Source organism: Salvelinus fontinalis, chromosome 1, assembly GCF_029448725.1.
Source record: "Salvelinus fontinalis isolate EN_2023a chromosome 1, ASM2944872v1, whole genome shotgun sequence".
Lineage (NCBI taxonomy): Eukaryota > Metazoa > Chordata > Actinopteri > Salmoniformes > Salmonidae > Salvelinus > Salvelinus fontinalis.
In genome coordinates, this window is record NC_074665.1 from 47,609,290 (window position 1) to 47,622,833 (window position 13,544).

At 43.1% G+C, this 13,544-nt stretch overlaps 4 protein-coding genes across 9 annotated transcripts; 1 reads left to right on the forward strand and 3 right to left on the reverse strand.

The window, feature by feature from the left end:
• Positions 1 to 32: 32 nt before the first annotated feature.
• Positions 33 to 4,882, reverse strand: anks3 (ankyrin repeat and sterile alpha motif domain containing 3). Of its 3 annotated transcripts, none has more exons than XM_055924163.1 (16): positions 4,774 to 4,882; positions 4,258 to 4,472; positions 3,970 to 4,168; positions 3,704 to 3,825; positions 3,530 to 3,611; positions 3,283 to 3,400; positions 2,999 to 3,154; positions 2,727 to 2,852; positions 2,448 to 2,563; positions 2,204 to 2,338; positions 1,923 to 2,047; positions 1,632 to 1,773; positions 1,259 to 1,529; positions 1,066 to 1,137; positions 867 to 958; positions 33 to 745 (listed from the first exon to the last, which is right to left on the reverse strand). In XM_055924163.1, the coding sequence occupies exons 2-15, from the start codon at positions 4,428 to 4,430 to the stop codon at positions 876 to 878; spliced, it is 1,920 nt and encodes a 639-aa protein (XP_055780138.1). In that variant the 5' UTR covers positions 4,431 to 4,472; positions 4,774 to 4,882; the 3' UTR covers positions 33 to 745; positions 867 to 875. The 3 variants fall into 3 exon arrangements, with proteins under 3 accessions (XP_055780138.1, XP_055780134.1, XP_055780147.1); XM_055924159.1 differs by having other exon boundaries at positions 2,171 to 2,338; XM_055924172.1 differs by lacking the exons at positions 4,258 to 4,472; positions 4,774 to 4,882 and having other exon boundaries at positions 2,171 to 2,338; positions 3,704 to 3,821; positions 3,970 to 4,057.
• Positions 4,883 to 5,282: 400 nt separating this feature from the next.
• On the reverse strand, positions 5,283 to 8,199 carry c1h8orf33 (chromosome 1 C8orf33 homolog). Of its 3 annotated transcripts, none has more exons than XM_055924204.1 (6): positions 7,858 to 8,199; positions 7,095 to 7,207; positions 6,477 to 6,985; positions 6,297 to 6,387; positions 5,988 to 6,134; positions 5,283 to 5,699 (listed from the first exon to the last, which is right to left on the reverse strand). In XM_055924204.1, the coding sequence occupies exons 2-6, from the start codon at positions 7,120 to 7,122 to the stop codon at positions 5,476 to 5,478; spliced, it is 999 nt and encodes a 332-aa protein (XP_055780179.1). In that variant the 5' UTR covers positions 7,123 to 7,207; positions 7,858 to 8,199; the 3' UTR covers positions 5,283 to 5,475. The 3 variants fall into 3 exon arrangements, with proteins under 3 accessions (XP_055780179.1, XP_055780186.1, XP_055780176.1); XM_055924211.1 differs by having other exon boundaries at positions 7,095 to 7,229; XM_055924201.1 differs by lacking the exon at positions 7,858 to 8,199 and having other exon boundaries at positions 7,095 to 7,632.
• Positions 8,200 to 8,282: 83 nt separating this feature from the next.
• h3f3d (H3 histone, family 3D) lies at positions 8,283 to 10,693 on the forward strand. Of its 2 annotated transcripts, none has more exons than XM_055924238.1 (4): positions 8,283 to 8,406; positions 9,497 to 9,638; positions 9,740 to 9,897; positions 10,244 to 10,693. In XM_055924238.1, the coding sequence occupies exons 2-4, from the start codon at positions 9,511 to 9,513 to the stop codon at positions 10,366 to 10,368; spliced, it is 411 nt and encodes a 136-aa protein (XP_055780213.1). In that variant the 5' UTR covers positions 8,283 to 8,406; positions 9,497 to 9,510; the 3' UTR covers positions 10,369 to 10,693. The 2 variants fall into 2 exon arrangements, with proteins under 2 accessions (XP_055780213.1, XP_055780221.1); XM_055924246.1 differs by having other exon boundaries at positions 8,305 to 8,406; positions 9,500 to 9,638.
• A 1,188-nt stretch (positions 10,694 to 11,881) lies between these two features.
• LOC129856119 (ubiquinol-cytochrome-c reductase complex assembly factor 4) lies at positions 11,882 to 13,518 on the reverse strand. The gene is made up of 2 exons (XM_055924228.1): positions 13,313 to 13,518; positions 11,882 to 12,757 (listed from the first exon to the last, which is right to left on the reverse strand). The coding sequence occupies exons 1-2, from the start codon at positions 13,399 to 13,401 to the stop codon at positions 12,430 to 12,432; spliced, it is 417 nt and encodes a 138-aa protein (XP_055780203.1). The 5' UTR covers positions 13,402 to 13,518; the 3' UTR covers positions 11,882 to 12,429.
• Positions 13,519 to 13,544: the final 26 nt, after the last annotated feature.

The following is a 13,544-nucleotide window of genomic DNA, read 5'->3' on the forward strand; positions in this document are numbered from 1 at the left end:
TTGCCTGGAAAGTTAACTTAATAATGCACAGATTTTAGACTGACACGACAACATTTATTGCGCTTTTGATTACACACTACATTCACTGAAGTCATACTTAACAAATAAAACATCCCAGAAAACACAGACAGTAACACAGGCGTGGTGAAAGATTAACAATGGAGGTTACAGACATTGTTTCCGTTCCAGACGTTACATTCAGCAGGACGACACTTCCTAACATTTTTAAAGTTTTTTTATTTTTTTATTATAAAATTATCAATTCATGTACATTTATTCTCTTCATGTCAAAGATCCGGTTAGTTAGAAACATGAGTGATCTTCATTTTGTTTGGCTGCATCATTGATCACAGCATGCATGTGTCTCATACATATAGGATAGGGGGACAGGATCTACAGTCAAAATGTTTCACAGCCAGACAGCCTTGCCTTCGGGAGCTGGCTGGTTTATCAGCTTTCCCCCAACTGCACCTCCTAATTCAACTGAAGCAGTCCACCATCACCAGCACAGGCATGTGAGGGACAGCTGCCCTTGCCCATTTGTCGTATCCCTGCAGTAGCTGCCAATGGCCTCTTCCATCTTTGGCCAGGCTAGAGGCCACAACCCCTGTCCCATTCGGGAGCGCCTGGGAACACTGGTCCTCAGCCCACTGTATCCAGTCAGGCCAGCTGGCCTGGCCCACTCCCAGTCCATTGAGTGTGTTCAGGGTGGCATGTTCACCCTCCGTCAGCATTGTCAGGAAGCCTTTTGAAGACAGAATTGAGACCCAGAACTTCTTACTCATGTTGATGGGGTCCTAGCTACCTAAAGAATGGTTACCCATTTATGTTGATGGTTCGCTTTAGCACCTAACGTCTATACTCACCAGTACTGCCTAAGGCTGTTCCCAGCTGTCTGTGACCTTCTCTGGGACACTCAGTCTCCTCAGGTTCTGCAGGACAGCCTGGAGGGTCTCCCCTGGCAGGATCAAACAACCAGACGCACTCAGACAACAGTAGCTCTCATAACAATGGTTAGCATCCGAGCACTGGATAGATTTGAAAACCTGCGATAGTTTGTCCTACCTAGCTCCTCTTCATATGAATCCAGCGTTGTCATTAACTCCGAGACACTGGTGGATTTCAAGCCTTCTCCACCTGGGGGAAAGAACGAGAAGAGAAATACTACGTTGCTTTCCAAAGGAGTGGCAGAAGGATATTTGGTTTTGTGCCCATGCAAATGACCAGTCATCCAATAATGCAACTCATGGCCACCCACCTTTTCCACCAGTATCGTCTTTCAGTTTTCCGTCGCCGTGGTAAGGACTGCCGTTGCCGTCGGCACTGAGGCGAGACAGGAGCTCGCAGCGGCAGGCGCGGGCCTTTTCTAGCACGGCATTCATGTCTTGGGCCAGTCTGTGGTTGTCCACCAGCTCTATGTGCACCTTCCTCCAGGCCATCTTGTACTCCATCAGGCATCCCTCCATCACTGTGCGCAATTCCTTCTCTTGAGACATCTGGCCCTGCAGGCCCTCCACCTCCTCACACCGCTACACCAGAGGGGAGAAAGAGGGGTTGTGGGATGAGAGGAGCGATGAAGTGGTTTAGAAATAAGGTTTTGGTTCGTTTTTGTTTCTTTATCGTGTAGACACCTTATGTAGCTGAATGGCCATTTCCTGCATCTCAGCCTCCAGTTGGTCCGCGTAGGCCTGCTCCAGAGCGTCACTAGGTGGCCGGGCACTACTGTGCCAACGTGCAATCGCTGAGGTCATCTTGCGCTTGGGTCCAAAAAGCCTGCAGTGGAGAAAACTAAGTACATCAGAATGGAGAGACGTGCGATATTCTATAGTGCCCAGAGTAGGTCTGAGATGGACAGACAAAGTCAGTAGCCGATAGAATGTCGATTTGTTCCAGACACTACGAGAGAGACCACGGCGACTTACGTGATTCCCACTTCCTTAAGGTCATTCTCTGTGAGGGTGAGGAATATCCTTAGGTCAATGTCCTGTTCCTCCAACAGGGGGAGGTACTTGGAAAAGCCAATCTGCTCCAGGAACTCAGCCAGATCCTACAAGAGGGCAGGGGTCAAAGGTCAGGTATAGATCAGACACTGGTCGAGGGAAAAACAGAACTCACTGAACAGCATGAAATATTCATGAATGTATAGTGATCCAACAACACTGACACGTGCCTTGGGACCTGCATAGTTGGGATGACCACCTACAGGCGAGCGCATCCCACAGTTCCCTGGGCCACCGGGCTGCACCGTTTCACTGCTGCTACCATGGCGACCCTTGCCTTTACCGTGATGACCCTTGTTTGCGCGGCGGGAGCAGCTCTTTTTAGCCTGATCCGAGTCCTAAAAAGGATAAAGGTACATTGTGAATGGAGGACAAAAGGGCTCATTGGAATCACCATTGTGGTATGTGAATGCGTCAATGTGCGGTCACCATGCCGTGTGCGGTTACCTCGTTACTCTCCAGCGAGCCCTCCCGGCTAAGTCCGATCACGCGGGGAAGTCCCTCGCTGCTACTACTGCTGCTCCTCATGGTGGGCATGTCGTTATCAAAGAAGGGGCTCTCATCTATAGCGGAATCACATCAGCTGGATTAGCAACATGGCGGAATGGGTAGAAGTGTAGACTGGTATTTCTGTGTAGAGGAAACGTGTAAAGTTGCTGCTGTTGTAGGACGATCTAGTGACAAATAAGTGTGAACGGTTAAGAGTGCTTAACTATGTCGTCATACCTCTGCTGCTGTTGCTCTGGCCATCCAGCTCGTTGATAGGCGAGGTGACGTCACGGAAACACATGCCCTCACTCTGCTCCCCGACATCACGGAATGCAATGTATCCCGGGGGCGCAACCGCTGGCTCTATAGGAATGTGAATAATAGCTAAATCAAACAAGGTCCAACAGAACAGTATCTAGCAGCAGAGCAGTAATTGGATTCAGCACAACCATTTCAACTTCTGTGGAATAGATACAGCTGTAATAGAGAGGTAACCTAAAGAACGCTACCTGAGTGTTTGCTGGGGCCTCCCACTCTGAATTTGGCGATGGCTTGAGGCCCATCGTGGATGCTGGGGCCCTTGGCTCGGCTGCGACTCAAGCGACTCAGTCTGGGGGGAGCACTGCTGTCAGAGTCCTCCGACGAACTCAGGTCCTCAAAGTGTCCTGTGGGGGACAAACGTAGGTGCAATAAGAACCTAAACTGTTCCACCACAATTGTTCCAAAACTTAAGGTACAAAAAGGTATCAGATTTAAAGAGTAATCTTCTTAGTTAGCAAGTCCTCCCCTGCACCTGCTTTGGCTTTAGGAGAGCGCATGTCAATGAGGCTGGCGATCTTTGTGTGGCCGTACATCATAGCCAGGGCACGAGCGGTCTCTCCTTTGGCGTTCCGCTCATCTACTTTGACACCCTGAGACAAGATTTATCATATACAAACTAGGTTTAGTACCCCTTCAACATATTTGCATCAGGTATGTATTTGAGACAAACATATGAAAGTGACAGTACTGTAAATAATAGCAAATGAAAACATATTCACATGGTCAAGGAGGCATTGTACAATGATTTCATGTCCAGAAGCAGCAGCCTCCATCAGCGGAGTGAAGCCAGACCCTGGCTCTCTGCAGGTGAGAAACGTGTCATTACACACCTCATGATTGAATAGTGGGACATAGATTGTTGTGGTTGTATTAATTTGACTGACAATACTCACTTCACATTGACATTGGCATTGCTATCCAACAGGAACTTGACCATCTGCTGGTGGCCAGTGCTGGTGCAGTGGTACAGGGCTGTCCAGCCTCGAGAGTCCTTCAGCTCCAACTCAGCACCTTGCTTTTGGGAGATAAAACAACTAGGAAATTGTTTCATAGTGTACAATAACACCACCACCACCCATGACACTAAAGTTAAACCTAAACTGAGGTTTATTTACGGTGAAAATCTGAACAATTTTTTATTCACAAAAGTAAATCTGACCTGCATTAGGAAGTATGCAATGCTTTCATTCCCACAGCTCGCTGCCAGCATAAGGGGTGTCAGACCTTTGCCAGTGGTGGCATTAACGTTCACTCCAGCCTCCAGCAAAAGATTAGCAATGTTGTCATGCCCAATATATGAGGAATACATCAGGGGAGTCCAGCCACCAATGTTCTTGCTGTCCAAGTTCACCTCCCCTCTAAAAAAGACATAGCAGTACATTACTATCAATGAGTGTTGAGAAGCATCCAGTCTCTCTCACAAACACACAATTAATGACGTACTCACTTTTTAATACACTCTGATACCACATCATACTGGCCAATAGAGCAGGCGGTGTGGAGGTCGAGGGGAACATCCAATTCCTCAGGTCGCACTAAAGTGTTAATGTCCCCTAGCCACAGGGAGAGGCTGACACCAAACAGCTCCGATTCACTCGCCTCATCGCTCAACTCCGACATTCTCAACCAAGACCAGGCAAGCTCCCACTGCACGGCTGTAATCTGCACACAAGATACCCGATTTAGAAAGGATTGCCATGGAGAAATGTTTTCTAGCGAGAAATCATTGGCCTGGTCCCATACTGTATGTGTTGTAGCCAACTCTTCTGTCATTGTCATGTAGCTAGCTAAGAAAACAGGCTAATCAAATGTGTAGCCCCTTTTTGATACAGCTAACTAGCTACGTTAACGTTAGCTAGCGAAGCAATTTTAATATAGACTCACACGCATAGTCAAAAACTAACAGAGCTGTTGGACAGAAGAAACAGTTATATTAAGCAATAGTTTAAGCATTTAGACTTACCGTATAAACGAGTTCTTTGAGATTTCTTCAGTTGCCTAGTCTTCAAGACTTCTCTTGTTTGCTTGTGTTACAATTACATTTGCTCGGGTGACAGCCCAAAGTTGTGCAGTCAATATTCCTGGTAGTTGTAGTCATTTTTCTTTGAGAACTAAATGCTTAAAGTAAACATTTGGGTGGGTAACTTCATTTCCCATGATTCCTAGCTCCAGAAACAGTCCGGGTTTTGTGGAAACTCTCCCCAGTCAAGACTTTTTAAACCTCATCATGTACATTATATTTACCCCAGTCATACAGTATTTGATTGATAGAGATACACAAAATAAGTAGCAAGAGAAACTTTGGCATGAAATAGTACACACTGAAGCTGCCCCATGGGCACATTTGTAACGTTGTTTCCCCCCTGAACGCAAGACCATTGTTGCTGGACAATGCTAACCTTTCAGTTTCAATAAAGGTAGAGATGGTCGTAGATTGATGTAACTTCAATGAATTCATGCGCGATGCAGATATTTACCCAAATAATAAAGTTTATTAATCAAAATGTTTACAATACTTAATCAAACCACAACCAATAGCATTATAATCAACCAAAACCATTATTCAGATGGGGAGCATTCAAGCAAAGAACTTTAAAAATGGCTTCATTTGTATTCGTCTATAGAGTAAGACTGATTTCTTGAGCAAATAATTCCCCAGAGCAAATCAGAGGAAGTTAAAGCAGAACTCTTCATTAGCAGGAGTGAAGACAAAAGTTGAGTTCTCCTGGTTCAGCACACTTGTGTTTGGAGTCTGTGCCTGTAAATTCTCTTGTTGACTCTTTGCATTGGATTTTAAGGGTAGAGTCTCTGTTTCACCTTCCGCTTTCCTGTGGAAAATAGACTTCTTAGCAGGGTCTGCCACGACTTTGACCTGAGCCGATGTCATTGCTGCAATATAAAAAGATAAATACTTAGTTGCCACATATTTCTATCTAATATCATTTGCAGTATTTCTGGTCTGACTTTAGTGTAAGCTGCATGTTTATTTTTTTCACTTCAAGCCTGTTTAAATTTGAACTTCTATGTGTCTTGCTGTATCGTTAGATATTACTGCACTGTTGGCGCTAGGAACACAAGGATTTCGATACACCTGCAATAACATCTGCTAAATATGTGTATGCGACCAATAAAATGTGATTTGTACTCATATCTGACTTTCTCTCTCGCTCCACTCACCACCCTGAATCAATTTGAACTGCTTGTGCTTCTCCTCCTCCATCTTCTTCCTGTAGTCCCCAGACATTGCCCTCATCACCTGCCTCTTCTTTGCCAGGGGGGCTTTGGAGCTGCGCAGCGTCTTAAGGGCACGAGAGGCCTCCTCCTCTACAGACAGCAAAGACTCAAGATATAATCCCACATCAAACTTTTTATGCATCTCATAACAATCTACTTCTTCAAAGTTATTATAAACATCTCACATTTGAATGTACTGTTTATCGTACACTTCAGAGATCAACTGGATTCTAGAGTCTAAACTACACCCACTCTGTTTTGGCGTAGCCTTCAGAGTAGCCATGCCCAGCTCCAGCTGCTCAATGCACCAGTCCAGCTCTCTTTTCAGCTGCTGTTCTGTAGTCTGAAAAATACAACCAAAAGTTGAACTGATATACACCAGCCACACTGAATCAAATAAACATTTTAAATTCAAACAACACCATCACCCACCAGCATTGTGCCATCCTCCTCACGAGCCCCTTCTGTGTCTGTCAAGTTTGTCATCTGTTTTTGCTGTCCATCACTGGCTTTTTTCTTATGACCAGATTTCTTATTTTTCTTGGCTTTAGAAGATGTGGTTGGCTCAGGTGCTTTAATTACTTGTTGAGCGTTCTGGCCCTGAGGCTTTTCCTCTTTGGACTCTTTCAGGGCTACAGCCCCTGAGGGTACTGGTGTGCCAATTTCTTTCTCCATCTCCCCTGGTGTACTAACAGGGATTTGGAAGTTGAATGAAAAACCAGAACCCTGTTCTGTAGAAGCGGTGGATGTTTTTGTCTGTAATCCTGCAAACTGGTGTTTCACATCTGAGAGGTCAGTTTCTGCCCCCTGTGCTGCTGGTGCACCCTCAGGGAAGAAGTTGAAAGTGAAAGAGTTTTCACTGTGTACCCAGAGTTGTTTCTCTGCTCTGCTTTGTTGGTTCTGTTCGCCTTGGGCAGTGTCATTCACCCGAGGCTCAAAGTCTGCTCCAAAACATTGACACAAATACAAGCACATGCAGAGACAGAGTATTAAAACAGACTACAATGCATAAGAATGTAAAGGAATTTCTTGTAATGACTTGTGTCCTACCTATGACCAGTGTCTTATGCTCTGTCATGATTCACTCAGCACCAGCTATTTCCAGATGACTACTCTAAAGACACTCATATAACGTCTGTTTCGCTCAAATGAGATGTAGATTGCTGCAGAAAGATTATGACATAGCTGAACATGACAAAGTGTCATTAGCGGATGATCAAAGTATTGTTTTTGCACCCTTAAGGCCCTTTCTCACCAAGTCTGTTGCGTTTTTTGTACGAATTGTTGTTTATTAAGATATAGGCTAATGATATAACACGAAGCTTAGCCTATAGCTCTCGGTCTATCTAGGTCTACCTGGCTACGACTGCTGAGTGTAGGCAATGCTCACTGGGAAGCAGTTCCCCGCGCTTCACTCAATGTGCTTGCGTTGCCATGTCTAGACACAATTGTATATGTTACAGTTACCTAGAATCAGTTTGTCAAATAATGATGGGGTTTAAAAAAAATAAAAGAAGCACAAGTTTACATGCTGATTATCATATAATTCCCTGTGCTGAGACACGAACGCGATCAGTCTGTCAGACAAGTTTACCTTTGTGTTTAAGATCACGTGTCCCTGATAACAATTTCTATTGGTCAACATCTTTTTTTGGAAAGCGAAAAAAACACAAAAATCGAACCTGTTTCGAATAAATAATGGACGGACTGCAGCAGGACGATATTTCACAATTGGTGTGAATGGCGTCATAAACAAGACGTCCTCGTGTTGATTTTTTTAACGGACCTGGTGAGAAAAGGCCTTCATGCTCACCTTTGAAAAGATTCACAACGCTATTTCAAGCAACAAAATAAAACTATTTGGCAGACTTTCTTCGAAACGACAGGCATGCATCACTGAGCAGTATCAAATACATGTATGACTAATCCTAACGGTGGCTATGTATTAACCGGGCATTCATCAAGCATTGTGTACACGTCCATCGTTATTCCGAACCGGCAAAGTTTCCAAATACTTTGGTTCCGCTTTTCATATTTTTGTTATTGCCAGATGCCACTTTCTCGACTGAAAATTAACTAAAGTGTTACGTTTAATTCGTTTACCGGTATATTGTTTATCATTAAACTAGTCTCACATTTCGCTTGGATAAACTTGTTAGAAATTTGATTCAATTTGTAAAGAAGACTGCGTCATTTTGGTTTGACCAATACAAAGCGTTTTGCTGATGTTGGTGGGCAGGTCTACAAATCAGACATAAAAAAGTATAAATAGAATGTGCCGTTTCCGTTTAACGAACAGTCACTGAAGCGGTTCAAGACGGCATTTGAAAAAAACATTTGAACGTCTGTTTTGGTCACAGAGGTAAGGTAGCTAGTTACGATTTTATCTAAATTAATACGGTGTGTAAATGTGTGGCGGTTCATATCAATGTTCGTTTTGATATTATGTAGGTAGCCAAAACTATCAAGCGAGGTTTTGTTGGTAACGTTAGCTAGCGAACGTTGGCTAACTACTGTAAAACAGAACTGTAGTTTGTCTCGGCAGATAATTACAATACCTACCTAGCATAACGTGTTAACGATTTGCGACATACAAGTGACTCGTTTTGATTGTACTGTGCGTTCTACGATTTTTGCTAAGTTAACTGTTACCTCAACCAGGCCTCTAAGGCCGTTGTGTGGCAATGGGAATATGATTCCTCGTTGTAGGCGCCATGTTACAAAATGGGCAGCTGCCTGGCATCTTTGAAGATAAACGAAACGTGTAGGTTACATGCCGCGTAATGGTGGCTTGAATAGCAGATTAAGAGTAGTTGGTGCGCACATTTCTGAACTAGCGTTCAGTTTGGTTTGCTCATAACAATCTAGTAATGAGCAGTTAGTTACTGATTTGGATGTTAGTTTTAGTACCAAGCTGTGGTTAGTCAGCTATTCTAACTAGATATTTTACATAGCCAACGTTAGTTTCAATTGACCCGCCACCGGTTCAGATAGTTGGCGCCCTGGCTGCTTCCAGTGTGTTCAACCATGTCCTGTTCCTGGCCAGCCGACTTGCCAGTTATCAAGGTGATATCTAGTTATCCCATATTCCACGATAACAATTATATTTTCCACCGCTAACGTTATTATTAAACTACACAATGCCGATCTCGATTAGTAATTTTGGTGGTTCATTTTCTAATGGCTGCCGTTTCCTACTAGTTGCGGTAGCTAACTTGGCGTTGTTACTATAAGGCCGGTATGAAGTTTTTAATATTAGCCTATTGTCGGTATTAACTGTAGGTGCATGCCAACTGACAACTATTTACTGCAATAATCTAGTGCAGGCACACTAGCCAGGTCTCAACGAGTCAATTTGCTGGCCTTCAGTAACCTTGACAAAGGATCAGTTTACGCTTACTTTAATACTAATGCCACTCTGTTCCTTACATTTGAATTTGATATATTTTCAGAAGTAAAGTGAGCCATGGCACGTACTAAGCAGACCGCCCGTAAATCCACTGGCGGAAAAGCGCCCAGGAAACAGCTGGCCACCAAGGCTGCAAGGAAAAGCGCACCATCTACTGGAGGTGTGAAGAAGCCTCACAGATACAGGTACCCTTTTTCACCTGGACGTTCTCGATTTTCTGCAATGTTGGACTTCTGGGCAAATGTTTTGATTGGCCTGCAGATACTGATTTTAAGGTTTTGTGTAGGCCGGGTACAGTGGCTCTGAGAGAAATCCGTAGGTACCAGAAATCCACTGAGCTGCTGATCAGGAAGCTGCCCTTCCAGCGTCTGGTCCGTGAAATTGCCCAGGACTTCAAGACTGACCTCCGCTTCCAGAGTGCAGCCATTGGCGCTCTGCAGGCAAGTTAACTTTATGATTTGGATTGGATTAGATTGATTTTGTTAGGTTTAGTCACATGGGTGCTGATTATAGAATTACCCATGTTAAAGCAACATTGGACCAACCAAAGTGGTGAGCCAGAGTGGCCTTGCTTTTGCAGCTGTCGCAAGTAACTGATGTAATGGCTTGCTGCTGCACTAAAAGGGATACTTTGGGAACATGCTAGCAGGTACCATAGACTTCCAGTCATTGCACTAAGGCTAGTTAGCATTGTCTCGCAAAACTTACTTCCTTCATACTGGACAGATGTAAAATTAAGATTTAACTGTTACTTTTCTGAGAAATGCTTGTTTTCTCCAAATACAGGAAGCCAGTGAAGCATACCTTGTTGGCCTGTTTGAGGACACCAACCTGTGTGCCATCCATGCCAAGAGGGTCACCATCATGCCCAAAGACATTCAGCTGGCCAGGCGAATCCGAGGCGAGCGTGCATAATATGAACACTTTTTGAACTCCCTCTTTGGAGGATAACTAGGTGGGCGGGCATGGTTGGGGCTGTGTTTTCTTTGAACTATGAATTAGTATGTACTGGTTTGAATTAATTTTGTAATGTCTCATTGGTAGGATAAAGGCTTGTGATTTACAGTACAGAAGTAGCAAGTGTCTTGCCAAACATTCCTAACCTCTCAGGTTTTGAAAGTGTATTTTAGAAATGGTTGATACCTTCAGGTCATCTTGTAATGTGCATGAGTCATGTGGAGTAGAACTGTTTTTAATCTCATTATGGCCATTTGTTGTAAATAAACTTTCCACTACCTCATGTTTGGTTTATTACCCCCCTCTTCCTTTATGGACATTCTGGGCTGACACTATACTTTCTTGGCCTTGAGTGAGGCATAGTAGACACTAACCATGAGTGAATGTTAAATCTGTACAGTTGCATTTTTTCAATTTCTTTGACATGGTGGGATCTTTGTCTATAAAATGTAATCGCTCAGCAAATTCCTGGTTGAAAATTTGTTTGGGGGGAAAATGTAGAAAATTACTACCGTCTAAACCGATAACATGGAAAACAAGCTTTTTGGTTATGGGGTGTACCAGTTGAACTAACCTCGAGGCATGAATCAATGGATGTAATTTTAGTATTAAATGTTTGAGCATGTGTCCATTAAATCTATGGAATTTGAGCTATAAAAGCCTAATATTCAATATGCTGGGATCCGCACTAAACTGTTGCAAGAGCGCTTTAGTCACTGGCTGTTCACTGGTGTATATAAAACGATTGACAGGTCAGTGGTCGAATTAAACCATTATTGGGTTTAAATACACAGTAACATTTGTGAACCGCCAACCACAATCCGTTAGACGCAAATAGTTACATGAGTGCAGCAATATGCTTCGCATCGCTAAGTAGATATCACGTATTGCCTTACCTCCAAACGGTAATTCGAACTGGATGCCGACAGTCGCGCCATCGGAAGACATACCTTTGGCTGTAGTCTACAAATGCATATTCCTGCTCCTTTCCCGCGAACCAAACTGTCAGACTCGCCCAGGTGGAACAAATTAAAATGTGCGTCTTTTTTCGATGCTGATTTAAATCTAAATTCAGAAAAGGATGTTTGCAAAAATACTTTTCTCAAAGTAATTATCGAAAAATCTAGTTTTTCAAAAGTATAATCTGGTTAAAATGTTTAGGCTGACAATGTAACGGATTAGTTGCCGTTTTTGTAATCCGTTACTCCCCAACCCTGCCTACACTATCCATTATTGGCGAGGATGCGCAAAAACCGGAGTGGGCATGTTTGACAACAATCAGTTGAAAATGTGATGGAAACGCTGACCTTTTTGGTATGTGGAAGCTTGAAAGTCAAAGTACTTTGCGCGCCACACCTCACAGCATTTTACTCAAATCATTTTGGAAACCCCTCTGGTGGGGAAAATTAAGATTTTAGAATAGTTGCACAAATGTCACCAATTGGATGGAAATGTTTACCTAAACCGGTAGTTAGGACTAAATTGAGGCCATTTTAATTCACGCAAAATTACTTAAACAAAGCAAACATGCTCAGTCAAAGAACATTTCAAAACCAGAGGTTAAAACAAGTGGCTCTACAAAAGGCATTGCTTGAAATACATTAACTACAATTACATTTCTGCATCTGCAAAACATCATTCAATGTAAAGCAACATGGTTAATTTCACTCAGATTTGCTTAGTGTACATGTCATCCTGCAGAGACTATGTAATGACCCCTGCCATTGTTTGTCAAGTATAAACTGCATCAATGTTACCTTCACACTATTCTGACAACTAAATGTTCATCATAGTCTAAATCTTGATGGTGAACAATGTAATGACAATTGGATTTTGGACCATACATATTGAGCCTCTGCATTTATGGACACAGGTGGACAATAGGCAGAACTTCACAATACATCTTATGAACATTGCTCACCGGCCTGGAAGCATACACCAATTGTGCATGCCATAGACATGGCCTAATCTAGCTAAAATAAATAGCCTTAAATGATACATTTTTTAAATTGCACAATATTAGCTAGATTTGCTTTGTTCTTCATCTGAGAGTAAGCCAGGCAACTGTTCATAGAGATTCTTCTCAAGCTGTTCATCAATAACCGTCTCGCCCCTCAGTGCGCACCACAGCAAGAAGCTCACCCCTAAGAGACTGATGGGGAGGACTTTCCACCATGGCCGCTGATACTTGCTTCCCAGGGACTGGTCTACATTCCAAGTCTTGTGACTGGCTTTACTGCTAGAGAACTTGATGGGTTGACTAAACTCCTCGTCATCCTCATCTGCTGGTTCCTTTGACTTAGCCAGGCAATGGGAGGTCAAGCAGAGGGTCCGTACATGGTTCAATCTCAAAAGAAAAAGAAAGAAACCTTTTTAGAATCTACAAAAACACTTAAGCCAAAGTGACAACTGTTACAACATATCAAGAAATATAATTCAATACAATAGTGCCACCTGTTGATGTATTTTGGAAGCTGGCCTGGGCTGTGCATTCTATCATCGTTTGGTTACAACACAGAAACTATTTAGCAATCATGTAATCTTTTTCCTTTTCATATTTGAAAAAGCTTCAGATATGCAGCTACTCATGATCACAGATCTGACCGCAGGAAATGTAGCTAACTAGCAATCCCTGTTAACTAATGCGTAAATCACTCCTAACTGATCAAATATGAGGTGCCGGAAGCTCCAATAGAGCTCCCAAGTCAAATCGGAAGGTCAAATAACCAATGACAGTACATTGGGAACACTCATGCGAGTGATGATTTTAAAACCTGAACCAAATGTGTACTACTTTGCTAGCTTTCCTTTGTCAGGTTTGACTCATTGTCTTTGAACCACTGACTGTCCATGAAAGTGAACATAAATAGCTATCTGGCTATATTTCTCATATGGTACATACCTCAGCTTTGTCTTTATACCATCAATCACAATCCCACGACACAAAGAATAGTGTGACAAACTAGATAAAACACGTCCTATTCTCGACATTTTGTAGAATGGTCATGTCATGGCAAAATCCTCAGCTCGATGCAGGTCATGTAACATTTCGTCACACATATAACAATGAGCCAGATATTTCACCGGATGTATAAATGTGAAGCATCCGGCTGGCGTTTCCACTCACTACCAAA

Excerpts from the sequence above, each read along its gene's own strand:
- LOC129856119 (XM_055924228.1), bottom strand. The coding sequence starts at position 13,401 with ATGTCGAGAATAGGACGTGTTTTATCTAGTTTGTCACACTATTCTTTG. Across the intron at positions 12,758-13,312 it reads GGTATAAAGACAAAGCTGAG|ATTGAACCATGTACGGACCC; the intron begins GTATGTACCATA and ends TTTTCTTTTGAG.
- c1h8orf33 (XM_055924204.1), bottom strand. The coding sequence starts at position 7,122 with ATGACAGAGCATAAGACACTGGTCATAG. Across the intron at positions 6,986-7,094 it reads GCATAAGACACTGGTCATAG|ACTTTGAGCCTCGGGTGAAT; the intron begins GTAGGACACAAG and ends GTTTTGGAGCAG. Across the intron at positions 6,135-6,296 it reads GAAGGCTACGCCAAAACAGA|AGGAGGAGGCCTCTCGTGCC; the intron begins GTGGGTGTAGTT and ends TGCTGTCTGTAG.
- h3f3d (XM_055924238.1), top strand. The coding sequence starts at position 9,511 with ATGGCACGTACTAAGCAGACCGCCCGTAAATCCACTGGCGGAAAAGCG. Across the intron at positions 9,639-9,739 it reads AAGAAGCCTCACAGATACAG|GCCGGGTACAGTGGCTCTGA; the intron begins GTACCCTTTTTC and ends GGTTTTGTGTAG. Across the intron at positions 9,898-10,243 it reads CATTGGCGCTCTGCAGGCAA|CCAGTGAAGCATACCTTGTT; the intron begins GTTAACTTTATG and ends AAATACAGGAAG.
- anks3 (XM_055924159.1), bottom strand. The coding sequence starts at position 4,430 with ATGTCGGAGTTGAGCGATGAGGCGAGTGAATCGGAGCTGTTTGGTGTC. Across the intron at positions 4,169-4,257 it reads GTATCAGAGTGTATTAAAAA|AGGGGAGGTGAACTTGGACA; the intron begins GTGAGTACGTCA and ends TGTCTTTTTTAG. Across the intron at positions 2,564-2,726 it reads CCAGAGCAACAGCAGCAGAG|ATGAGAGCCCCTTCTTTGAT; the intron begins GTATGACGACAT and ends ATTCCGCTATAG.